At 50.3% G+C, this 26,809-nt stretch overlaps 1 protein-coding gene across 10 annotated transcripts in view; it reads left to right on the top strand.

Moving 5' to 3' along the window:
* The window catches only part of GRB10 (growth factor receptor bound protein 10), a 233,143-nt gene that overhangs the window by 202,175 nt on the left and 4,159 nt on the right, over positions 1-26,809 (top strand). For 9 of the 10 annotated variants that reach the window (XM_055420352.2, XM_055420356.2, XM_055420354.2 and 6 more), the window contains 6 exons: positions 60-170; positions 1,699-1,797; positions 13,312-13,389; positions 15,060-15,176; positions 15,955-16,021; positions 16,228-16,315. In XM_055420352.2, the coding sequence (XP_055276327.2) occupies positions 60-170; positions 1,699-1,797; positions 13,312-13,389; positions 15,060-15,176; positions 15,955-16,021; positions 16,228-16,315 (560 nt within the window). The remainder of the gene's footprint in view (positions 1-59; positions 171-1,698; positions 1,798-13,311; positions 13,390-15,059; positions 15,177-15,954; positions 16,022-16,227; positions 16,316-26,809) is intronic. The other variant, XM_088833021.1, reaches the window with a different exon arrangement.

Raw genomic sequence — 26,809 nt, forward strand, 5'->3', positions numbered from 1 at the left:
CACTGGCTTTTAGCTGTGCTGAGAAGTTCCCCCCTATAAACCTGACCACCTTCCTGCAGGAGCCCAGACACCTGCAGCTGCTGGCCGACCTGGAGGACAGCAGCATCTTCTTCCTGATTGCCGGCAGGAAGCAGTACGGCGCCCCCACAGACTATGGCTTCTGCATAAAGGTACTGCCCACCCCAAGACTCACAGACCTCATCCCACTGTGAACTTTGAAATTCAACCAGCGACCTCCTCTCTTGGTTGTTGCTTTTTTAAAATAGCAAACAGTTTCACGTTGGATTTATGCCTTGGTATAAAAATATTACATGTGTGCTTTCAGTGTGTCAGTTCTTGAGTAGCTCAGATGCTTAGAGAAAAGCAGAATCCCTGATGGACACTGCCCCATGGCTTAGGGACTGCCCCCACCAGCCTGTCACCTGAGTGGCCTCCAGGGTACTGAGTGAGCTGATCCCTTCTGTGTGGGCTTCCAGTAACCAGGACATTAGACTAAGGGTGACCACGACTCTGCTGCTCACTGTGCAGGTGTGTGTGTGTGCCTGCACACACCTGTGTGAACAGGCACAGCGCACATGCAGACATGTGTGGGCATGCTGAGTGTGTGATGTCAGTCATCATAACAGTAGATATTCACTGAATCACCCACTGTGCACGAGACCCTCTGCTGAGGTTTCTACCTGCATCATCTTACTGGGTCTCCCAGCTGCTCACGGGGTGGGCACTGCCCAGCCCCGCTGCCCACATCAGGTTGCCGGTGAGCGAGCCCATAGTCCCCCAGCTGGGCTACCTTCTAAGCTGGAGGAGACAGGGCACAGGGAGCCTATTCCATCCAGAAATACCATTTTTCTGCTTCACTTCGTGAAGCTTCTTGGTTACAAGTGGTAAGAACCAACCTCAAGCCCGCTGAAGGCCGCAGTGCACAGGCGTGGTGGAAAGCGGCTTGTGGGGGGCTGGAGCCGTCCGGGCCCGGGCATTGCCCACCCCTTCCCCCTGGCCCATATGCCGGCCCACAGCCCTGCAGCCTCTGCGTCTCCCACTGTATCCACCACATGCAGGGCTGTCCTTCAACCCTCCTCTGCATCCAGGTTCCCGAAGCAGAGAGCTGGGCTAGTCTGACCCCGCAGGGCCCCTTGGGTCTGGGCTCAGAGGGCCCAACCCAGCCTGTGCCTGCAGGCCTTATTCCATCACAACTGGCCCCTGCCCCTGGGCGGGCACGTTGGTCTCCTTCTCTGGGCCTTTCCATAGCGTCTGTCCTTGGCCTCTACAGCCCTGAGTCTTGGAGACTCCTGCCTGCCTCAGCTTACCCTGCAGGCCCTTCCCACAGCTGCCTCTTCCTTGGAGGTGACAGAAGGCACCTCCTTCCAAAACCCAGGAGTACCTGTCCTTCCAGGAACCCACCTTCCCTGCAGGAGCTAGACTCCCCCCTACCCCCACCACCTTGATGGTTTGCTTTCCTGTTTATCTCCCCCAGCACCCACCATGGAAGGATGGCCAATCACTCAGCCAGGTACTAAGTAACCAACTAGCAGGCCCGGCCTGTGCCCCACAGAGCCATGAGTGGTGCCCAGTGCCCAGGCACACACAGCTGCCCGTGCTCCCGTCTCTGCCACCTGGTGGGTTGGGAGCTCAGCTCTGCCCTGAGAGGAGGGCCGGTCCTGACTCACTGTCACACTCACAGGTCTTTTTCTCCTTTAGCCTAACAGAGTCAGGAGCGAGGCTAAGGAGCTGCGCCTGCTCTGTGCCGAGGATGAGCAGAGCCGGACGTGCTGGGTGACAGCCTGCAGGCTCCTCAAGGTGGGTCCCCGTGGTCGCGGGGTGTGTCTCCCCATGGCCACTGCATGTATGTCATCCTGAGGTCACTGTGTGGATCATCCCCTGGTTGCTGTGTGTGTCACCCCACAGTCACTGTGTGCGTCACCCCACAGTCACTGTGTGCGTGTCAGCCCTGAGGTCCCTGTGTGTGTGTATCATCCCCCGGTCACTGTGTGTGTGTGTGTGTGTGCCCCTGAGGTCCCTCTGTGGCTGTATCATCCCCAGTGACTGTGTGCGTGTCAGCCCTGAGGTCCCTGTGTGTGTGTATCATCCCCCGGTCACTGTGTGTGTGTGTGTGCGCCCCTGAGGTCCCTGTTTGACGGTATCATCCCCATTCACTGTGTGTGTGTGTGTCTCCGAGGTCCCTCTGTGTCTGTATCATCCCCGGTCACTGTGTGTGTGTGTCAGCGGTCACTGTGTGTGTGTGTGTGGCTGTATCATCCCCGGTCACTGTGTGTGTGTGTGTGTGTGTGTGTGTGTGTATGTGCCCCCAAGGTCCCTGTGTAACTGTATCATCCCCGGTCACTGTGTGTGTGTGTGGCTGTATCATCCCCGGTCACTGTGTGTGTGTGTGTGTGTGCCCCCAAGGTCCCTGTGTGACTGTATCATCCCCGGTCACTGTGTGTGCGTGTCAGCGGTCACTGTGTGTGTGTGTGTGTGGCTGTATCATCCCCGGTCACTGTGTGTGTGTGTGCCCCTGAGGTCCCTGTGTGACTGCATCATCCCCGGTCACTGTGTGTGTGTGTCAGCGGTCACTGTGTGTGGGTGTGTGGCTGTATCATCCCCGGTCACTGTGTGTGTGTGTGTGTGTGTGTGTGCCCCCAAGGTCCCTGTGTGACTGTATCATCCCCGGTCATTGTGTGTGCGTGTCAGCGATCATTGTGTGTGTGTGTCTGGCTGTATCATCCCCAGTCACTGTGTGCGTGTCAGCCCTGAGGTCCCTGTGTGTGTGTGTATCATCCCCTAGTCACTGTGTGTGTGTGTGTGTGTGCGCGTGTGCCCCCGAGGTCCCTGTGTGACTGTATCATCCCCAGTCACTGTGTGTGTGTGTGTGTGTGTGTGTGTCCCTGAGGTCCCTCTGTGGCTATATCATCCCCGGTCACTATGTGTACGTGTCAGTGGTCACTGTGTGTGTGTGTGTCTATATCATCCCCGGTCACTGTGTGTACATGTCGGCGGTCACTGTGTGTGTGTGTATATCATCCCCCAGTCACTGTGTGTGTGTGTGTCCCCGAGGTCCCTCTGTGGCTGTATCATCCCCAGTCACTGTGTGCGTGTCAGCCCTGAGGTCCCTGTGTGTGTGTATCATCCCCCAGTCACTGTGTGTGTGTGTGTGCGTGCTCCCCCGAGGTCCCTGTGTACTGTATCATCCCCAGTCACTGTGTGTGTGTGTGTGTCCCCGAGGTCCCTCTGTGGCTGTATCATCCCCAGTCACTATGTGTACGTGTCAGTGGTCACTGTGTGTGTGTGTGTCTATATCATCCCCGGTCACTGTGTGTGCATGTCGGCGGTCACTGTGTGTGTGTGTGGCTGTATCATCCCAGGTCACTGTGTGTGCGTGTCGGCGGTCACTGTGTGTGTGTGTGTGTGTGTGGCTGTATCGTGTGTGTGTGACTGTATCATCCCTGTCCCTGTGTGTGTGTGTCGGCGGTCACTGTGTGTGTGGCTGTATCATCCCTGGTCACTGTGTGTGTGTGTCGATGGTCACTGTGTGTGTGGCTGTATCATCCCTGTCCCTGTGTGTGTGTGTGTGGCTGTATCATCCCTGGTCACTGTGTGTGTGTGTCGATGGTCACTGTGTGTGTGGCTGTATCATCCCTGGTCACTGTGTGTGTGTGTCGATGGTCACTGTGTGTGTGGCTGTATCATCCCCGGTCACTGTGTGTGTGTGTGTGTGTGTGACTGTATCATGTTTGTGTGTGACTGTATCATCCCTGGTTGCTGTGTGTGCGTGTCGGCGGTCACTGTGTGAGGCCCCAAGGTCCCAGCATGTGACGCTGTGCACCTCTCCATGGATGAGGCCTCTTACCCTACACATCCCGTCACTGGGCTGTAGGAGTCGAGGGTGCTCACATGTTTTTTCAGTCTCAGAAGCTCCTGCAGAGCCATTAAATCAGCGGATCCGGAGCCAGTTTCCAACCTAATGCTGGTGGCATTTAGGGTGGGAGCAGGCTGTGCTGTGCTTTGCAGGACATTTAGCAGCCCTGCCTCATCTCTCCCATGAGATGCTAGCAGCACCCCAAGCAGCTGAGACAGCCCCAAGTGTCCCCTGGGTGTGGGATGGGTTGAGAGCCACTGCCTTAGAGAAATGGGGAGCAAAAGGTCGGGACCAAGGAGTCGGCAGATGGCGGTGGGGTGAGCGCACATGGGCCACCAGGAGGTTGATGGTTTTCCTGACAGCATCACACTCTGGAATTCCCAAAGTGCCAGGGCCTTGCGGGAAACATGATGGGCTGTCTGGCTCCTCACAGGGTCTCAAGGGAAGCAGTGTCTCCCGACAGTAATTAGAAAGGAAATGTCTTGCTCGGACTATCTCGTGGGATCGCACCCCACAGCGATTTCACAGAAACGGCCCAGGTGACCTCACATGCCCTGTAGTAGAAGCGCAGGGCAGTGCACCACCCTGTAATATGGCATGGAGTGTTCCTCTGCACACACACCACGTGCTGGAAATTCCTTAGTATAGAAGGTCCTCGCAAGTTACAGGTTAGCGGATAAAACAGACTCGGCCCAAGTCAGGGGCTGGAAGGGAGGCGTGTTTGCTTAGCTGCAGCTGCCACGTGCAGCCACATGTCTCTTAGAGAAGTCCCCAGCCTTCCTTGAAGCTACCAGCTACTCTGAGACTCTGGGTGGTGTCCCTTGGAGACACACGGGGGAGGCTGAGCTCTGAGACTCCTGAGAGGTGCTGCAGGCTTCCGGGGGAGGCGGCCAGTGTTCTGTCCCAGAACCTTACTCTGTTTGATTTTGTGTCACTGAGGAAACAGAGAAGGGTTAAAATAGAAATGTTACTGTTCTGTAATAGAAGAGGAGGTGCTGTGTTGGTGTAAGACGTTGTGTCACAGGCTGCTCCTTGACGCTGTGCTGTGCTCAGTCGCATCTTTGGAACCCTACGGACTGTAGCCCGCCACGCTCCTCTGTCCATGGGATTCTCCAGGCAAGAGTACTGGAGTGGGTTGCCATGTCGTCCTCCAGGGGATCTTCCCAACCCACGGTTTAAATGCTTGTCTCTTAGGTCTCCTGCATGGGCAGGCAGGTTCTTTACCACTCACGCCTCCTGGGAAGCACCCTGCTCCCTGACAATCAGTCAGGTCAGTCACTCAGTCGTGTCCGACTCTCTGTGACCCCATGAACCGCAGCACACCAGGCCTCCCTGTCCATCACCAACTCCTGGAATTTACTCAAACCCATGTGCATCGAATCAGTGATGCCATCCAACCGTCTCATCCTCTGTCATCCCCTTCTCCTCCTGCCTTCAATCTTTCCCAGTATCAGGGTCTTTTCAAATGAGTCAGCTCTTGACATCAGGTGGCCAAAGTATTGGAGTTTCAGCTTCAACATTAGTCCTTCCAATGAACACCCAGGACTGATCTCCTCTAGGATGGACTGGTTGGAACTCCTTGCAGTCCAAGGGACTCTCAAGAGTCTTCTCCAATACTACAGGTCAAAAGCATCAATTCAAAGGCACTCAGCTTTCTTTATAAACCAACTCTCACGTCCATACATGACTACTGGAAAATCATAGCCTTTACTAGACAGACCTTTGTTGACAAAGTAATGTCTCTGCTTTTTAATATGCTGTCTAGGTTGGTCATCACTTTCCTTCCAAGGAGTAAGCGTCTTTTAATTTCATGCTTGCAAACACCATCTGCAGTGATTTTGGAGCCCCCAAAAATAAAGTCAGCCACTGTTTCCACTGTTTCCCCATCTATTTGTCATGAAGTGATGGGACCAGATGCCATGATCTTAGTTTTCTGAATGTTGAGCTTTAAGCCAACTTTTTCACTCTCCTCTTTCACTTTCATCAAGAGGCTTTTTAGTTCTTCACTTTCTGCCGTAAGGGTGATATCACCTGCATATCTGAGGTTATTGATATTTCTCCAGGCAATCTTGATTCCAGCCTGTGCTTCTTCCAGCCAGCGTTTTTCATAATGGACTCTGCATATAAGTTAAGTAAGCAGGGTGACAATATACAGCCCTTAGGTACTCCTTTTCCTATTTGGAACCAGTTTGTTGTTCCATGTCCAATTTTAACTGTTGCTTCCTGACCCTCATACAGACTTCTCAAGAGGCAAGTCAGGTGGTCTGGTATTCCCATCTCTTTCAGAATTTTCCACAGTTTGTTGTGATCACACAGTCAAAGGCTTTGGCATCATCAGTAAAGCAGAAGTAGATGTTTTTTGGAACTTTGTTGCTTTTTTGATGATCCATAGGATGTTGGCAATTTAATCTCTGGTTCCTCTGCTTTTTCTAAAACCAGCTTGAAAGTCTGGAAGTTCACGGTTCATGTATTGTTGAAGCCTGGCTTGGAGAATTTTGAGCATGACTTTACTAGCGTGTGAGATGAGTGCAATTGTGTGGTAGTTTGAGCATTCTTTGGCATTGCCTTTCTTTGGGAGTAGAATGAAAACTGACCTTTTCCAGTCCTGTGGCCACTGCCAAGTTTTCCAAATTTGCTGGCATATTGAGTGCAGCACTTTCAGAGCATCATCTTTTAGGATTTGAAATAGCTCAACTGAAATTCCATCACCTCCACTAGCTTTGTTCGTAGTGATGCTTCCTAAGGCCCACTTGACTTCACATTCTAGGATGTCTGATTCTAGGTGAGTGATCACACCATCATGATTATCTGGGTCATGAAGATCTTTTTTGTACAGTTCTTCCGTGTATTTTTGCAACCTCTTCTTAATATCTTCTGCTTCTGTTAGTTCCATACCATTTCTGTCCTGACAAGCTGGTGTTAAAGCCAAGTGTCCCTCAATAGGGAGCTGGTTCTCTGAGTTAAGGGATTTTAACGCAGAGAGCCTCCCTGCAGCTGGAGAAGGAACAGTCTCCTCTCAGGGTTCTGCAGTGGCGAATGTTCCAGGATGTACTGTTAACAGTCCAACAGCACAGTGCAGAAGGCTGTTTAGCAATCACTGCATTTGTGGGGTGAGGGGTGGAGGTGCGTGTTCACATTTGCTGGTGTGTAAACGAGAGGTGGCAGACGAACATGGAGGCCACTCACCGGAGCCTGGAGGCTGTGGGGCAGGCAGGGCAGATGTTCAGGGAGACCTTCAAGGTTTTGTGTTTGTGTGATTTCATTTATTTTTTTCTCTGCAAAAATATAACCTCTTTCGGAAAAAGCAAAAAGGAGATGCAGAGGAAGTGATACTAAGGCGTCGTGTTCCGTGGGTAACAGGCCGCGATGTGGCCCTGCTTCTGACTCGGTCTCTCATGTGAGGAGGGTGGGCGTCTCTGCGCTGTCGTAACCAGGTGCAGGGAGGGAGCGGCCAAGCTCATAGCAGCTGTAATGCCTGGCTGTTACTAGTGCCAACGACATGTGTTCCGTGTGTGCTGGCACAGTGTGAACATTCCGGAGCAGCCACTGTGGGCCACGCATGACCTCACTCCTGTGACCTCACTGCTCACAGCAGCTCTGTGCATACACGCACAACCATCCTCAGAGCACAGGTGACAGACCTGAAGCCCATGACTTGCCACACATGGCTGCTGGTGTGGGGCTGAGCCAGCAGCAGGACCCCAGCGTGCTGGCTGCGGAACTCCATCCCTGACCAGCACTCTCACTGCCTCCCTGAGAGTCTCCGGGAGTCCGAGATCCGTCCATTCCAGACGTGAGCCTGGTGTCGCAGTAGTCACATTGCCCTGAGGGAACCGCTGACTCCACATCCCACAGCGCCGTCCTGCAGGGAGGCAGGGCCTGGCCCGGGTCACTGCAGCAAGGCAGTGGTGGCTGGAGCCTCTCTCAAATGAGCAGCAGTGGAGTCATATCCTCCCGTCTTGGCTGGCCATGCCCTGGGGCTCCTGCCTCTGCAGAGCCGACGGCATCAGCCCTGGTGTGAGGGATCCGTTACAGACGCCCAGGTCTCCTCCCTGCCTGCCCCCAGCTCCACTCATCTTGCTCAGTGGGGAGAAGCATAACTGGAAGACAGGGTCCTCCTTGATGACCTCACCCTGCACCCCCATGTTGCCTCGAGGACAGGGTGTGTTGTGCTCCAGAGACTGGCGCCCTTCAAGTGCTGGGGGACCTTCTCAGACGCCTCCTGCTCCCTGGCCCTGCTGCGCCACCAGCTTCTTGGACTGTGAGCAGTGGTTCCGTGAGTGGTCAGTCTTGTCTTCTTTACAGGGCAACCAGTCCTCAGGCCGCAGGGACCTGACCTGGAGAGGCTCGAGGCTCCCTTCGCTTTTCCTTGCATCTGCTCTAATGTCCAGGCGCCATCCTGCCTGGCTCCCCCCAGATCCTCAGAGCTGGGATGACCTAGTGCTCAGAGCATAAGAGATGCTCGGAAATGTGCATTGAATGAAAGTGGAAACTGACCCAAATACCTGTGTCTGGCTTTGGGTGATGTTGCAACAACAATTTGGGTGGTATAAAAATCCCAGGGTGTTTTTGAGAGGAAAGCCTTCTTCTGAGTTAACTTAGGACCTTCCTGTTTCTCCTGAGTACCAACCCAGCCCCACCTCCTTTAAAGTGTGTGTGTGTGTGTGTACAGATGCATGCATGGCTCAAGCCACCGGGGAGGAAACCGGCAGTATCTGCTTTTGTGCCTCCAGCTTCCTGCTACAGTGTTTTCTCGGTGATTTCACAGAGACTCCGGGGGCTGTGCAGGGACTGTGAAAACTGTTAGTTACCTGCCATATCCTTCCTGTGACCCTGCACCTCCTAGAAGCTTCTTAAGCTGATACTGCAATTCTTCCCCAGGAGGGAGATCTTGCTTCATCAACACAAGATTCTGGAGGGCAGTGGTCCCCCACCCTTTTTGACACCAGGGACCAGTTTTCTGGAAGATAATTTTTCCATGGACTGAGGCGGGGTGGGGTGGTTTCCAGATGATTCAAGCACATTGCATTTATTGTGTACTTTACTTCCATTATTATTACATTATAATACATGATGAACTCATTCTACAACTGTGCAGTGGGAATCAGTGGGAGCCCTGAGCTTGTTTTCCTGAGCTCAAGCAGTAATGCAAGTGATGGGGAATGGCTGTAAGTACAGAATCAGTGGGAGCCCTGAGCTTGTTTTCCTGAGCTCAAGCAGTAATGCAAGTGATGGGGAACGGCTGTAAGTACAGATGAAGAATCAGTGGGAGCCCTGAGCTTGTTTTCCTGAGCTCAAGCAGTAATGCAAGTGATGGGGAACGGCTGTAAGTACAGATGAAGCTTTGCTCACTCGTCTGCTGCTCACCTGCTGCTGTGCAGCCCACATCCTAACAGATCATGAACCAGCATGTTTGTGGCCCAGGGGTTGGGGGACCCCTACTGTAGAGAATTCCCTGATGGTCCAGTGATTAGGATTCAGTGCTTTCACTGCGAGGGCCCAGATTCAGTTCCTAGTGGAGGACTAAGATCCTGCCAGCCACCCAAACAGGGCTAAGAAATGCACATATCATCTTTTTTTTTTAAGTCTGGAGCTCATAAAGAAGCTTTAAAGCAACAACAACAAAACAAAAAACGCCACAGAATTCTGTGATGAATTACTTGACAGGGAAAAGGCAGTTAAAGTGGATGCTGGGCACAGAGGCAACCAAGGAGCCTCCTACCCGGCACAGGCATCTGGAGCGGAGGGTGCTCACAGCAGCTGGAAGCAGCACGAGTGCAGGAGCTGAGCAGTTGTGTCGGGCAGAGGCAAAGCATCCCAACTCTGGTGATAGCACCGGTGGTTTGCTGCAAGCTCACCATATGCCACGCACCATGAAGCTTGGAGCTCCATGTTACCCCATTTGATCATCATGAGAACCCAGGGGAAAATTCAGCCCTCACAGTACGGTGAGGAGAGAGTGCTGGGAGTGTGGTTGGCCACGACTCCATGTCCCTTGGGGGACTTTCTTAGGAAGCCCAGGTGGGACTTAGAGAATGGCTCAGGTGTGTTCCAGCCTCCATCTGGTAGTGCCACCTGCCAACACACAGCCAAGCTCACTGACTCTTTGGATCCCAGAGTTCAGACCTGTGGTCCCCAAGAGCCAGTCCTCTGACCACTGAGAATCTGGGGAAACATCTCTAGGGCCAGGCTTCCCTGGTGGCTCAGTGGTAAAGAATCTACCTGCCAATGCAGAGACAGGTTTGATCCCTTGTCTGGGAATACCCCCTGGAACAGAAAATGACAACCTCCTCCAGCATTCTTGCCTGGAGAACCCCATGGAGAGAGGAACCTGGTGGGCTATAGTTCATGGGGTCTCAGAATTGGACACAACTTAGTGACTAAACAACAACAACTTCTCTGGGGCACAGCAAAACAAAGCAAATGGGGACAGTGTGGTCAGCTTTCCATGAAGCTGTTAATATTAATAGCTGTGTTCACGGTAATGGCTTTATTCTTTAATCTGAGAGTGTGTAAACGTAACTAATTTAAACTTTATAAAACTCTGATTGATCTACTATTGATCTGCTGATCTGTGGTGGTAGATCAGCAGTTAATTTTTGGTGTGTGTGTGTTTTACTTGGAAAATTAGTTGCCAGGGCTCAAGACAGTCACAGATTTTTTTCCCCAAAAAATCTGATTACTTCATGAAACCTAAAATAATGAAAGTCCCTGATGTACCTTCTTTGCTGCAAGAAGATCTCTCAAGTCTAGTGGTTCCCAATTTTATTTTTATGTATCGGAGCCCATTTCCCCTCCTTAGGCAAAATCTTGCATAATTCCTCAATATGTGGAATAGATAAAAAGACTGAATGGATTACATGGCATATCAGGTTATTGCTAAGTGGCAAATCTCACTAATCTCAGCAGCTATAAGAGCAAAGATCAATCCTGCTTGGACACGGCAGGTGGCGCAGCCCCATCCTGACCCCTGCCAGGGAAGGGAGGCAGAGCCAGGGGTCTCCCATCCACAGAAATGATACACGTCCATCCCACTCACAGTCGAGGGTCCAGACTGCTCTCCTGGTCTCTCCGAGAAGAGCCAGCCCCTTTCTTGACTCAAAAACAGAGCCAGAAACTCTCAGCAGACAGGCCAGAGGTGCAGTTGCGGTTTTTGTTTAGACAAGCCACCATTCATAGCATCTCTGAGCGCATTTCCACCCTGAAGCAGTTTGAAAGCCTGCCTGCCCCATCCCTTCCTGCCTCTTGCCCACCTACTGCACTGCATGGTACGTGAGCAGCCCCCAGTTCATACCTGTGTGAACTATAAACACAGATGTCTTTTCTACGTGAATAGATGGAAACGGGGATTAAAGTACATGGACGGTAGAAAGGAAGGAAGGAATGTAAAACCCAGTCATTTTAAAAATGGGAACAGTGAAGACAGACTTTGCATTTCTACCTACGTTGTACTTTTTAATCAAGATGAAATGGACATTCTTTGCAAAACAGAAAAACCTTACAATTAACTGGAAAACACAGAGGGAGAAATTGAACTCCCATTTTTTTAAAAAATGAGTTCCTTTAAGCTTTGAGAAATATTCAAGCTCTATGCTGTGTAAACTGTAACAGAACCAGGAATAACACTACGCTGAGGTTTTGGTCACCTTCACCCATCAGGGCCCATGCTGTCCTTTCGGATACTAGTCAGATGTGGCCGTAGAGATTGCATTTCGTTTCCTGAATCCACATTATTCTCTCTGGGACCAGAACTTCACTCAGCAGCCATTTGAATATGGGCCTGCTGGCAACATAATCTCTCCATGTTTATTTGGTTTATTTTGACTTTGTTCTCATTATTGCAGGAACTTTTCACAGTTGATCAAGTCCTAGACTAGGGGTTATCTTATCCTGTGCTTCTCCCATCCCGTTGTCTTCTAACTCTCATCATGCAGGTTAAAAAGTTAGCTGTCCTTCTTCTCATTGCTTCTTTGAAAATAGCAAGTCTTTCTCTGGTTACTTTTACATTTTCTCTATTTCTGTTTTGCATGATGTTCCTGGGTGGTTTTATTTGTTCCTTTTGTTTTGCTCTTATCCCACACCTAGATTCTGTAGCTTGGTGTATTTTTATTTGTTTGGAAAATTCTTAGCCATTATCACAAATATACTGCCTTTTTGTAATATTCATGGAGTTCTTGAGACAAGAATACTGATGTGGTTTGCCATTCCTTCCTCTGTGGACCACCTTTTGTCAGAACTCTTCATTATGATCCATCTATCTTGGGTAGCCCTGCACAGCGTGGTTCTTAGCTTCCCTGAGTTACACAGGTCCCTTCTCCACAACAGGACTGTGATCCAAGGAGATCAAACAAGGTAATCCTAAAAGAAATCAACCCTGAATATTCATTGGAAGGACTGGTGCTGAAGCTTCAATTCTTTGGCCACCTGATGCAAAGAATCAACTCATTAGAAAAGACCCTGATGCTGGGAAAGATTGAGGGCAAAAAGAGAAGGGAGTGGCAGAAGATGCAGTGGTTATATAGCATCACCAACTCAGTGGACATGAGTTTGCATGAACTCCAGGAGATAGTGGAGGACGGGAGCCTGCGAGTCTCTAAGTTGGACATGACTTAGTGACTGAACTACATCTCAAACATTTGTTTTGACCTGTTCTCTCTTCCTGTCTCAGTGGGTGCGACTGTATCTATGGTAGACCTTTTCATCACGTTCCAAATGCGTTAGCTTTAGAAGTGAATACAGACTGCAGGTCCTTGAGCTGGAAATGAACTCGCGTCCCTGCAGAACAGTGAGGAGGAAGATGCGGCCACTTGGTTCCTGGCTCCAGTCCTGTTTTCTCTTCTGGTGGTTTGAAGGTGTAACTGAGGAGTGCAGGTTGAGACGTCAGGAGTGTAGGAGGCTTTGCGGGATGCTCAGTGCTTATTGACCGAGGAAATAAAGCCCAAACTGCCGAGCTGTTTGGGCAGGGAGGCTGGTGCTTAGGAAGAACACTGGTTTGGAAGCAGGATTGTGCATTCAGAGCCTGAATCCTTACTTTACCGTGACCTTGAGCAACTTGCTTCCCTCGTTTGTGTTTTGTTGTTTGTGAAATGAGGATAAAGTACATATTTCATAAAATGGAGAGGATTAAATAAAAGAGCAGCATAAAGCACTCAGAGCTTTGCCCATAGCAACATCCAGTAAGGATAATTGTTCCTGCTAGTCATTATTATCTTGTTACTTCTTTGACCACTCCCTGCCCACCCAGCACTCCCAGACAGATAGTGGTGACTGACCGTGAGTGTTGGTGGTGGCAGGCCCCAGAGACAGGGCTCTGTTCGGTGTTTATTCTTAAGTTCACCCAAGTGTCACCCATTGTTCTATATGAGGGTGGGTCTTGAGTGCCAAGGGTTTGCCCTGTGTGGAGCTTTGGGGGCTCTGGATGCCCTGGTGACTGACTCTGGCCCTCCTTACCTCTTCAGTATGGAATGCTCCTTTACCAGAACTATAGAATCCCACAGCAGAGGAAGGCCATGCTGTCCTCCTTCTCGACTCCAGTGGTAAGTCAAGCTGCACCTCTGAAGCCACATTCCTCTCTAGCTGCTGCATCAGCATGGGTTGTGGGCATCTTTTTTCAGATGAGGCTGCCTAGAGGAGCCAGAATATCTCACCAGAGTGCGTTTCTCAGAAGATGGGCTTTGTCGTCTCAGCAGTGTGACTGCTGGGAGCAGATCCCTCTCCACCCTCTCCCCTTTCCCACATCTCCCTGCAGCGTTTCTTTGGTGAATGGCTCCCACTGAGAGCTCTGTTCTAGTGTTCGGAAATGTTGACAGCAGCGCCCACGTCTACTGAGAAGCTGCCTTCACCACCTTCACTTCTGTCCATTCCAGCTGTGGGGTCCATGGTGCTGTTGACCATGATGCTTGAGTCCTTGTGAAAATGGAGATCCTAGTGAGTCTTCCTGTGATCTCAGGGTGGACTTTACGTCCCAGAGGTGCAGAAACACTTCATCCTCCCCAAATATGACCTTAACACAGTATTGACTGTCCCAGAGGTGCAGGAACACTTCATCCTCCCCAAATATGATCTTAACACATTATTGACTGGGCGATGTATTAACACATCTTTTGTTATCCAAATGTGTATTGGCCAGGAGTGTCAATATATTTTTAGAAAGTGATAGAATTAGTATCACTGTGCAAAGCTGTTAGATCTTAAAATTGATCAAAGGTTCATTATACAGTTTATGATTATTGTTATCACTCATGTTTTGCTCCATTAGGGTTTTGTTGCACCCTGTGTATATTATAAATGTGAAATTTTCAAAAATGACACATCAAGAAATTTTGAGTGAAAAATTTTTCGGTGAATTTTATGCAGGTATTTTCTCTGAGTGTCCGAGTGACATATATGTTAGTGTCTCAGAAGATGATAGTTCTTCAGAATACAGTTCTGATTCAGACAATGTGAATATCAGACCAACAAAAAGACAGAAAACCTTAGTGATTGATTCTGATATGGAAAGTGAAAATGAAACTTATGATGGTGGAGGAAACTTTACAGGGTAACTATTGAATGTGATAACCTGAAAAGTGTTAGTGAAACAACAGAATTAATTTTTTGGCCAGCCAAAATAAAGATCCTCACCCACCGCAGGTGTCAGTCTCTGCAGAAGCCCCCAGTTGATAGCGAGCTGACAGCCTCTCGGTGCCCGTGCCTCAGAGGTGCCAGAGTGCCCACAGAAGGGGTGCCCGTGTCTCTGTGAGCTCACTCGCCTGAGGAGGGATTCGGCTGCTGGTGAGGGCTGCTCACCTTTGATGTTACCATTTCTTGGATGAGTTTTTGTGGGTTTTTTTGTAATGGAGGAGAAAGAAAGAATGAGTTTATTACTTTGCCAGGCAAAGGGGGACCACAGCAGGCTAGGTCCTCAAGAACTCTGCCCTCCTTTGATGAGTCTTAATTCACATTAGAGACCCTGTGGACAACCACATGGGCGGACACCAGTGGCCTCACCAGCAGCTTCCGAATATCTTGAGAGAACTGGAAGGTTTCTTTCCTCTTGAGAAGAACCAAAGCCAGTTTTCATCCAAGGGCCCTTCAGACACTGAGTGTTCTGTCCGATCCTTGGCAGCCCCTCCCTGGGTTTGCACAGCTCTCCCACACCGCGCTTCCCACCCACCGCTCCGCTTGCTTCCCTGCATCTTAAGAATCCACGGCCTCTCCTTTGCAGCGCAGCGTCTCTGAGAACTCCCTTGTGGCAATGGATTTCTCTGGGCAAACGGGAAGAGTAATCGAGAATCCAGCTGAGGCCCAGAGCGCAGCCCTGGAAGAAGGCCACGCCTGGAGGGTAAGACTGTGGCCCGGTCCCACCCCTGGTCTGCCCCAGAGAAATGGCTCTGTGCTGGCGGCAGGGGTGCGGTGGGAGGGAGGGCGGGTGGCTGTGAGTTCTCACCTGCAGGATGCTGTGGCTTGCCTGGGCTCCTCCATGCCCCCGGCACCCGGACCCCCACCGTCCGTCCCTGGGCTCCCATGAAAGGAGGGGCAGGAGCAGAGCCCCAAGGCCCCATCAGGGCCTCTGGGGAGGGCGCTGGGCTAGGCGTTCCCATCGTGGCTCAACCGCCAACCAACTTCCCAGCCTTGGACAGTCTCTTTACTCTTGAGACTCAAGTTCCTAATCTCCAGATGGAAGAATTTCACCCAACTTCCAAACTTTTCTGAGCTTTCAAGGCAACTCTGGCTCAGAAAGCCTCCCCATCCTTCAGCTTCACAGTGTTCGGAAAAGGAGAATGTCCCCAAAGCTACAGACCTGAGTTCCCTGTGGAAGCTCATGGTTTTCTCCTAAGATGTATCGAGAACTGCACTGCGTGTCTTCTGTGTGACAGACAAACCCCGGCTTCAGTACTGGGATCGTTAGCAATATGCCGGGGTGGGACGCTTCTGGTTTTGCTTTTAACAGCTGCCTGGTCACATGGGAGGTGCCCTTGTGACCACATGGGACTGAGGCGGCTGTCATCCCGCCATCAAGGGCCTTTCACCCGGCCAGCTTCCTGCCCCGGTGTGTCCCAGGTGGCGCGGGGATCGTGTTCGTGGCTAACTTGGCGCTGACGCGGCAATTTCTTTTGCAGAAACGAAGCACGCGGATGAATATCCTAGGTAGCCAAAGCCCCCTCCACCCTTCCGCCCTCAGTACAGGTAAACAAGGCATGCTGGCTTCATATTGTTGTACATAAATAACATAAAAGCGCTCCCAGCCCTCCGCGAGCCTCCCGGCGGGCCTGGAGTGCAGTGCACGAAAGCTGGGCCCTCAGGAGTCGGGGCTGCACGTGGCCCTGAGCGCGCTTAGCAAGGCAGCTGCCGTGCACGGAGCCCGGCCTACCCTCCTTCTCTGGTCCCCGCAGTGATTCACAGGACGCAGCACTGGTTTCACGGCAGGATCTCCAGGGAGGAGTCGCACCGGATCATTAAACAGCAAGGGCTCGTGGATGGGTAAGGGACGCGGCCCGGGTGGGAGTCTGCTGGGCTTGGCTCCTGAGAGCATCCTGCCGCGTGTGTGTGTGCAGAGGGGGCGAGGGTGGTGCATCAGCCTCGTTTTAAATTGGAGCAGCGTGCTCAGGAGTGTGAGCCTGGTGCAGGGTTTGCGCGGCTCGGTAGTGGACAGAATGGCAGTCCATTTGTCCAGACCCCATGATGCAATTGGAACAGCCAAAGAACACATTCTTAATTAATAGGGTAGCAGGCAAATGGAAAATTGGCTTTTTACCTACACCTTTATGCCTTATATTTTTGACTTTTGCCCCAACCACCCCAAACCTCAGTGGCTCAAAGCAGCGAAGCTGTATCACTGTTCACAGTTGGGGCAGGTCGGCTGGCTAGTCGCACTGGGGCCTGAAGAACTGGGGCCAGGATGGCTGTACTTAGGCATCCAGTGGCCAGTGTTGCTGTGATGGGTGATGAGGCAGCTGGGTGCAGGCCTCTGGCATGCTCGCCTGGGTCCATGCACTTGGCGGCCATCATGGGGACCCTGGGGGTAAGAGGTCAAACACCAGTGCACAAGCTCTTCTCAAGCTGATGCCTGCTTGGACGAGGCCAGCCACGTGGCCAGGCTCAGCATCATGGGAATGCGAGGGATCTGCCTAGAGTGAGGCTACAGCTGTGTGAGGGCCTGGGGGAGCAGTCCCTGCGGAGCTCAGCCAGAGTTGTCTTCACGCCCCAAAAAAGAGGCCCTGAGGAGCTGGTTGGATGCCTTGGTCCAGCCTTGTCAGAGCTGCTTCTCACTGGGTCTACTCAAAAAACTGATTCTTAGAAGCTGCTCCACTCAGAACACTCCTTTGTTGTTTAAATCCTTCATCTTTAAAAAGTTTTATTATGGACATCTGAGAATTCACCTGAGAGAGGAGAGTGTGACAGACCACGCCCGCCTCTTGCACAGCTTCAGAACTTGCTCACCTGAGCTCGTCTCTTCCCCTTCCTACATTTTTATTATTTTTTTTTCCTTCTTCTAACAACTTTTCCGACTTTTCTTCCTCTTCTTCCTTCTTCTGGAGTCTTTTAAAGGAAATCCCAGACACTCAGAATTTGTTCCAGTAGCTGTTGCAGTGAGTGTCTCTGTGTCTTTCGACACAGCCACCGTCTCATCATTGCACTTAAGATAAACAGGAGTTTCTTAGTGTCCTGAGCAGTGCTGTCGTGTTCATGCACAAAGTCCTTTAACGTACTTGGTCTAGATGGGGAGCCGCCCATGGCATCTAGTTGCTGTGTCTAAGTCTCCCTAAATAGAATAGGTCTCCCACCACTGCATTTTCTTTCCTCCTTTTATTTTTTCCACGTCTTCCCATTGTTGAAGAAGGAGGTCATTGACTAATTGTGCGCTTGTGGTTTCTTTGACTGTTGCTCTGTCTCCCTGGCTTCCTGTGGAGTGTGGGCAGAGGCTCCTTCTGGGACAGAGTTGCGGTCACTGTGTGTCTGCATTGCTTGCCCCAGTTGTCCTGCTTCCCGATCCTGGGCTGGGCAGGGGTCTGTACTGTCAGCCCGGCTCCCAACCCCCCCCACCCCCGCCCAGCTTCCAGCCCCCAGGGTCATTGTTGTATTAGAGGTTACAAAATCTTTGTTTTCTAATTCTGTTTTTCCTTCATTGTCCCTTCCTTGAAACCCTTTCCGCTGTCACATATTTGTATTTCTGGGAGAGGTAACTGAGTGCTTGATTTTTTAAAGATGTCTGTTTATTTGTTTTGGCTGTGTGTGTGGTTCTTTGCTGCTAGGCTGGACTTTCTCTAATGGCGAGCCGGGGCTCTCCTCCAGTTGTGTTACGCAGGTTCCTCATCGCGGCAACTTCTCTTCTTGGAGCACAGGCTCTAGGGCACATGGCTCAGTAGTTGCGGCTCTGGCGCACAGGCTCAACAGTTGTGGCACAAGGGCTTGGTTGCTCTGCAGCATGTGGGGTCTTCCCAGACCAGGGACCACAAGGCGGACCTTCAACCACTGGACCACCAGGGAAGCCCTCAGTGCTTGATTTTCTCCTTTTATTTGTCAATTTCTTTTTTTCTTTTGGGGGGTATATAATTGCTTTAGGGTACTGTGTTAGTTTCTGCTGTACAACGATGTGAATAAGCTATTTGTATACATATATCCCTACCCTCTTGGATTTCCTCCCATCCCCATCCCACCCCTCTAGATCATCACAGAGCAGTGTCAGTTTCCAGGATCGTCATTTGGTATCCTACCATCTTCCAAGGCTCGCAAATAAGGTGTTGTGTTTTGTATTTTAACTCTAGTGATGAGCTTGATACTCTGTGTTTGACTTATTTTTATCCACGCTTAATGTTCTTGATTTTCTGGATGCTTTCTTTTGGGCTTGTGGGTGTGCCTCTGTTAAGTTGGTTCCTGAGTTCTTTTGACTTAAAACTAATAAGGTTTGTTTTCTAGCTGTGATACATTCTCTTAGATGCTCTAACTCTTTGGAATGGAAAACGGTGTCTAGAAACCAAATCAGTAGGTCTTTTCCATGGACAAAGCTAGGACTTATGCTTTTTAAACTGAAAAAGATTACAGGTTCACATTGATTTTCTTGTTCAGTCACTCAGTCGTGTCCGACTCTTTGCAACCCCATGGACCGCAGCACACCAGGCCTTCCTGTCCTTCACCATCTCCTGGAGCTTGCTCAAACTCATGTCCATTGAATTGATGATGCCATCCAACCATCTCGCCCTCTGTTGTCCCCTTCTACTCCTGCCTTCAATCTTTCCCAGCATCAGGGTCTTTTCTAAGGAGTCAATTCTTCGCATTAGGTGGCCAAAGTATTGGAGTTTCAGCATCAGTCCTTCCAATGAATGTTCAGAATTTATTTCCTTTAGGATTGACTGATTTGATCTCCTTGCAGTCCAAGCTACTCTCAAGAGTCTTCTCCAACACACAGTTCAAAAGCTTCAATTCTTCAGTGCTCAGCCTTCTTTATGGTCCAACTGTCACAGCCATACATGACTACTGGAAAAACCATAGCTTTGACTGCAGCTGCTGCTGCTAAGTCACTTCAGTCGTGTCCGACTCTGTGTGACCCCATAGACGGCAGCCCACCAGGCTCCCCCGTCCCTGGGATTCTCCAGGCAAGAACACAGGAGTGGGTTGCCATTTCCTTCTCCAATGTGTGAAAGTGAAGTCGCTCAGTCGCATCCGACCCTTAGCGACCCCATGGACTGCAGCCTACCAGGCTGCTCCATCCATGGGATTTTCTAGGCAAGAGGACTGGAGTGGCTTGCTTTGACTACTCAGACCTTTATCAGTAAAGTAATGTCTCTGCTTTTTAGTATGCTGTCTAGGTTGGTCATAGCTTTTCTTCCAAGAAGCAAGTGTTTTTTAATTTCATGGCTGCAGTCACCATCTGCAGTGATGAAGCCTCCAAAATAAAGTCTGTCTCTGTTTCCTTTGTTTCTGTCCTCTATTTGCCGTGAAGTGATGGGACCAGATGCCATGATCTTCGTTTTCTGAATGTTGAGCTTCAAGCCAACTTTTTCACTCTCCTCTTTCACTTTCATCAAGAGGCTCTTTAGTTCCTCTTCACTTTCTGCCACAAGGGTGGTGTCATCTGTGTATCTGAGGTTATTGATATTTCTCCCAGCATTCTTAATTCCAGCTTGTGCTTCATCCAGCCTGGTAATTTGCGTGATGTACTGTGCATATAAGTTAAAAAGGCAGGGTGACAATATACAGCCTTGACATCCTCCTTTCCCAGTTTGGAACCAGTCCATTATTCCATGTCTAGTTCTAACTGTTGCTTCTTGACCTGCATACAGGTTTCTCAGGAGGCAGGTCAGGTGGTCTGGCATTCCCATCTGTTGAAGAATTTTCCAGTTTGTTGTGAGCCACGCACCAAAGACTTTAGCATAAGTCAGTGAAACAGAAGTAGATGTTTTTCTGGAATTCTCTTTTTCAGTTTAAAAAGCTAGGACATAGGCTTTTAAACTGAAAAATAGATTACAGGTCCACATTGATATCCCAGTTCAAATGGAAAGCTACAGGATTTGTGCATCTTAGACTTTATTGTATTTCTGTTTTCTTCCTCTGAAAAATGTAAAGTTGTTAGCTACTTGCTTTACCTCACTCTATGAGCTGTATCCCACATCACATCATAAAAATATTCATAATATTACTTCAGTAAAATTACTAAATTCACACTTCTTTATAGCCCTTTTGTCATTAAGGAACATTCCAGGCAGGATCATGTTAAAATACCAGCCTTAAGGTAATTCTTCTCTGTGGTTCCAACCACCAAACTGCCATGTTTCAGGTTCCTTCCTCATTTTTGATTATTAGTTAAATGGATCTGATTTCTTTTCTCTTCCATTTAATGCTGCTTTTAAAACTATTTGAAACATTGCCTTGATTCCAAAGTCAAAAATCTAAAAGAAGGCACTTTGCCTGGTGACTTGACTGTCCTCCCTAACTCCACGGTTGGTAAACATTTTCGTCAGTGTTTCTTTATCCTTCCGTTGTTTCCTTGTTCAAATATAAGCAAAACACATTGGTGTTTGTAAGCTGCCTCTCCATAACAGGGGTGTGTGCCGTCCATGGAGGAGCAAGCCTGAGCTTAGCTGCGTCCTGAGGAGGCTGGGAAGGAGGGCCGCCTCCTGGCCCCCTTCTGTGTTTGATTTCACACGTTGTCCCAGCTTCATCTTTTTCCAGGCCTCTGTTGTGACATACTGTGCCCCATCTTCCTGTTTCTGCTGGTGAGTTCATAGACATAGGAGTGTTGAGCAGTGAATGTTGTAAAATGCCCAGTTCTCCCCCACCGGGGTTGTCTGAGAGCCACCTGTGGTTCCCTTATCCAGGAGGCTGAGTCCCTTGCTGTATGTGTAAGGACCAGTTTCATTTCTAATCCTTTTTGTGATGCAGAACTGTTGATATATCTGTTGCCTGATTTTTCTCTATCCATTTTTTACAAACATTTTTTTCCAGGTTGTTCTTTGTGTTTTTGACTTAGCTGAGGGGGGTTTTGTTTTGATTTTTGGTTCGGTTATACAGTTTTTCTAAATATGGTCACATTTATCTTTTCTGCCCTTCAGCCCGTATCTTTCTAGATTTTTGAGTCCTAGTCATACAAGTTTTCTCCACTCCTCAATCATAAAGGAGTTTGTTCATGTTATCCTCTAGAACTTGTATTATTGATTACACTCCCTTCCTTTTTTTCATGATTATTTCTTCCATTTCTGGTCATTAATTTTTGTTTGCATGTTTAGATGCCAAGTGCACTTGGAATTTATTTATCCTAGTTCTCTATGTAAAGATGGATCTGATTTTTTTTCCCGTATGGGTGTACAGCTTTCCTGAATTGTCACTTGATCATAGAACAGTCCTTCTACAGCCTTAGAAGGGACCCATCCTGACTACAGACTAGATGCTGCTCCTGTGAACTTTCTGCCCAAGAAAGAAAAGTCTACCCTCCTCTCTTAGTGATGTGTTTTGCATGTAGGTTTGTGTGTTTTCCAGGGGCTTCAAAGATAGGATGCTTACCTGTTACAGCCCTAAACCCCAACCAAACTAAGCCCCCAAATGTCCTCATGGGGCCCTTTTACTGTATCACGTGTGGGGTTGATTTTCAGAAGTCAAGTGGGTTTGCTTGCCAGGTGACATCTTACTGTAACCAAAGTCAGGTTCGGCCACTCGTCACTCATAAACCAGTAATTCAAGAGACAAGTATGAGTAGAAAGGAAAGGCTCCTTAATCAGAAAAGCCAGCAATCTGGGGAGGTGGTGAACTCATGTCCTGAGACCAACTCTGAAGATTCTGCTCAGCAATGACAGTTTTTAAAGGGAAACTGGGCAACAGGGCGGGGGTGGGGGGCAGTGAGGGTTTCAGTGCATCATGAGGGCAGGAGGTTAGATTCGTACCATTCTCCACTGAGTGCAGACTGAATGACTCAAGACGTTATCTTACCCACATGGGCTGCCTGCAGGATCGCTTAGGGAGGCTGTTGTGGGTAGAGAAGTAGCCATTCTTTAACTGCTTAATTCTTCTTTTTATTTTTACTTCTTTTTATTGTATTTAGGGAAAGAATCAGCAGGTTAGACAAGGCATAACTCGTTCAGGAGAGGATAGGTCAGGAGTCAATTTCAGTTGCCTCGTGATCCATCCCTATAATTAGGTCCTTTTAAGGTTAGAGGGGGACAGAAATGGGCCGAGAGGAAAGAGCTGCTCTCCACGGGAGGCATCACTGGGTGCCGTGCGTCCTTCCGGGGGCCAGGGCAGTGACAGTGGCACCCACATCCCTGAGAGGCTGACAGGCCAGCCCACTTTGCTTTAAAAGGAGTGACCCTGGGGTGGAGAAGCCCCAGGGTGAGGAGGGTCAGCATGCTGGGTCCACGGCACTGTGTGTCGGCTCATTTTTTTTTAAAACCCCATTTGTCTTGCAATTCAACTTTTTCTGGAGCCGAGCCCCAGCTGGCAAGGTTGCCTCTGTCCAGCCTTGGTGAGGAGTGTGGACATCTTTCAGCTTTCCTCCCACCCCCACTTGCCTTGTTCCTCTCTGTCCTTCCCGGGTCTGAGTTGCCTCTAAGGTTATATGTTAGATCCGTCAATCCCAGCCTCCAGCTGCTGGCGCTCTAACAAATACAGAAGGCAGGATACGGGGACCCATTCAGGTGCCATCACAGGGATGTACATCGTCCACTTGCTCCCGTGTTTAGGGAGGAAATGTGCTTGGAAAACGAGGTAAATTAAATAATCAATGCCAAATCATTATGAATCCTTGCAGAGGTAATGGAGGAAGCCAATTTAGAGTCTGACAACAAACAACCCTGAAAGGCAGGCCAGGATGACAGCTGTTATAAAACACTGCTGCCAAGACCTTTAGCCTCAATCACCGATGAAGTAGGGGGTGGAAAGAGACAGCAGAGCCTGCAATCTACCCAGAGGGGCCTCTGAAGCCACCTGGATGCAGGCGCCACCCCACCCCACAGGTGGCCTGTGTACGCACGCAAGCCTGAGCCTGTATACCCATGTGTGTGTGCATTTGCACTCACAGCCCAGGCCTGCGGAGCCCAGCACTGCCTGGCTGCCACCTTCCTCCCCATCTTGCCGCCGCAGCCCACGCCAGAGCCCACAATGGAAGGCGCTTTCCCAGGGGTCAGTCCTGCTCTGCAGGCCCCTCTGTGGCTCAGCCCAGGGCTTCTGTCGGGACTTGCAGCATGTAAGGCTCTGTACTGCCCCCGCCTGCCCCCACCATGCTCATACTCCAGCTGCACTGCCCCCTTGCCATGTACAGCCCCGGCCTCTGTGCCTTTTGGGAGCTGGTCCCTCTGTCCACGCTCCAGGTGCCTCCACTGGGCAGAAGGCCATGACTTTGCCAAGACTTGTGTTCTTTGTGGCTCTCCCCCCACAGGCAGAGTGGGGTGCTGTCTCAGGGCAAACACGGCACCCTCAGCAGAGTGTAGGGTCCTCGCCAGCCATGGAGGAGCCCCTGCACACTTGCTCCGGCTGTGCCAAGGCTCCCCCGTGATTGCTGCTGACTGTGTGACCTCAAGGAATTTGCCTCACTTCTCTGGGCCCCCTGGCCTCGCTGTGAAGTGAGGACAATGCCAGTGTCTCCGTGAGTCCTGAGCGTGGCAGTGCGCGCAGTGCCTGGGCTGCTTGCCTGAGTGGCGCTGTCCCCTCATCTCCGTCAGCCCCAGACAAGAGCAGCCCTTTGCTCGTCCCTGAATAGATGCGTGAGCCCCCTGACTTACGCCCTGGTCATTCGCACCTTCGCTCCGTGTCCCATTCTGAGTCCCAAGCAGAGACATCTCTGGGTGTGTCAGCCCCCAGCCAGTCTCTGCAGTGCTCCACCCCCAGCAGAAATCCATGTGCCTGCAGTCTGCTGACGGAGAAGGCAATGGCAAGCACGGATGGAGGAGCCTGGTAAGCTGCAGTCCGTGGGGTCGCTAAGGGTCGGACACGACTGAGCGACTTCACTTTCACTTTTCACTTTCACACATTGGAGAAGGAAATGGCAACCCACTCCAGTGTTCTTGCCTGGAGAATCCCAGGGAAGGGGGAGCCTGGTGGGCTTCCGTCTATGGGGTCACACAGAGTCGGACACGACTGAAGTGACTTAGCAGCAGCAGCAGCCTGCTGATGGCAGTCACCACTGCCTCCAGTGTGCACAGCGTCTGCACACAGCTCCCAGCATGCGCACACTCCTGAAGGAGAGGTCGGGGAAGGTGGCAGATCGCGATCCGATGCTCCCACGTCTGAGATCCAGGAATCTCGCTGACTCCTGGCCCTACCCGCTGCCTCCATGTCGGAAGTCATTTCAGGTAGACAACCATTAGGCACAGGCCGTCGGGGCAGCCTCAGGATCTCCTGGTCACACCCCGAACTGGGCACCAGATGGACGGCATCTGTACCTGCCTTGCTCCGTGGTGCTTGGAAGGAACAGCCAGGGTTCACTGACGGCTCAGCTGAGACTGCCCAGCCCCAGCTTCTCCTCCAGGAAGATCGAGTCCCTGGGCTTCTGCTAGTGAAGCACTTGGAGAAGAGAACACAGCCCGGGAAGGACAGGGGCACAGCCCTGCCTGGGAGAGCAGCTGGCCCTCCTGTCCACCCGGCTCTGCCAGCACCGAGCACTTCACACACACATCTGCGTCATAGCCACTCCCCTCCTGTCCTCCCAGCCCCGCGGTACAGTTCCATCCTGGTTGGCATCTCCAAAGTGTATCCTGCAGAACACGCATCCAGCCCCTAGAGGGGCTGGTATATAATAAAAGATGCTGTGAAGAGTCAGGTAAGATAGGAAACCTCTTGTGGGGGCCCTTAGGGAGTATCTACATTCTAAAGGCTCTAAGATGTCTTGTGGTGAAATAAAAGTTTTTCACCTTTATAACAGGAGTTCCCAGGCTCATTGAACTGCCTTCCATCTGAATTTACAATCTGGACACTGATGGTTTATCTGATTGTCACAGTTTGGTGTCTGATGCCTTTAAAATATGTTTCCTGTCAGGCCATTTCTTCTTTGTCATTGGAATTAGGGCCTTTTCCTTTCTAAAGAACTCTGTCTTAACATCTGATTCCAGATCTGTTCACGTAAAAGTGATGATTTACACTTCTTCCTGCTATCCCAATTTTTCGCTGAAGTATCATTGATTTACAGTACTGTGTTAGTTTCCAGTGTGTGGCGTAGTGATTCAGTATTTTTGCAGGTTTTTCTCCAATACAGGTTACTACGAGATAGTGGATATCATCTTCATGTCACACAGAACATGCTTGTCGCTTGTCTATTTTATACACGGCGGTTTGGATCTGTTAATCCTGTGCCTCTGATTCGTTCTTCCCCGCTTCCCTCTCCCCTTTGGTAACCAGGAGTCTGGTCTCTGTACCTATGAGTCTGTTCCTGTTTTGTTTATGTATCCATTTGTATTATTTTTTAGGTTCCGCATATAAGTGCTATCATCCAGGACTCGTCTCTCTCTGTCTGGTTTATCTCACTGGGCATAATGTTCCCCAGGTCCGTCCATGTTGCTGCGGATGGCAGGACTTCACTCTCATTATGGCAGAGTGGCGTTCCCTCGTGTGTGTATGCCACATCTCCTTAATCCAGTCATCTGTTGACGGGCCCGTGGCCTACCTCCGTGTCTTGGCTATTGTAAATAGTGCTGCTGTGCACACTGAGGTTCATGTATTTTTTCACATTCGTGTTTTCATTTTTTCCATTTATGTATATCCAGTAGTAGAATCACAGGGTCATACGGTAGTTTTAGTTTTTAAGGAACCTCCGTACTGTTCTCTGTAGTGGCTGCACCAGTCTCCATCCCCACCAGCAGTGCTCCCGTCTCTCCACATCCTGGCCATCACGTGTTAATTGCAGACTTCCTGCTGTGATTCCAGATTGTGGAAGACTGCATGACTCACGTAACAGACTCCTGCATGCATGTTACCCAGGCGCCGAGTCATGAGTGTTGCAGCACCTTTTGTCATATTCTGTCTCTCACTTTTTTATCAGAACCATTTAGGAGTGAGTTGTAATTATTTCAATATAAAATATCTAAAAACGTGGACTTCTCTTAGGCAACCACAGGCTCGTTATAAAAATTAGGAAGTTAACACGAATGCGATTCTGTCCCTGGCCATGCCACTTGCCCAGATTTTACCAGGGGTCCGACTTGCATCCTTTGCTGCCGAGGAAAAGAACTTGTTGGCCCCAGCACCACCCTGGGCAGCAGATGCCTTGTCTTCCTTTGTGTCTCGACACTTGCAGGAGCCGTGAGGGCAGAAGTACCGGGTGCAGGCTCATCTGCTCGCTCCCAGGAGGTGATGCTGAGCCATCTTCGGGGCATCCTGTCGGGAGGTGCTGGGGTGGGCTGTCGCATTCCTGTTGGTGGCCACTTGAATATCTGAAGATTGTGTCCACCAGGTTTCTCTGTCGGAAGGTTACTGTTGGTCGCTTTGTCGTAAACGTTAGTGGGTAGGTCTTTGAGACTATGTAGATGCTGTTATTCTTGTCAAACTTTGATGCTG

Source organism: Moschus berezovskii, chromosome 3, assembly GCF_049115385.1.
Source record: "Moschus berezovskii isolate FMDL1 chromosome 3, NW_MosBer_1.0, whole genome shotgun sequence".
Classification (NCBI taxonomy): domain Eukaryota; kingdom Metazoa; phylum Chordata; class Mammalia; order Artiodactyla; family Moschidae; genus Moschus; species Moschus berezovskii.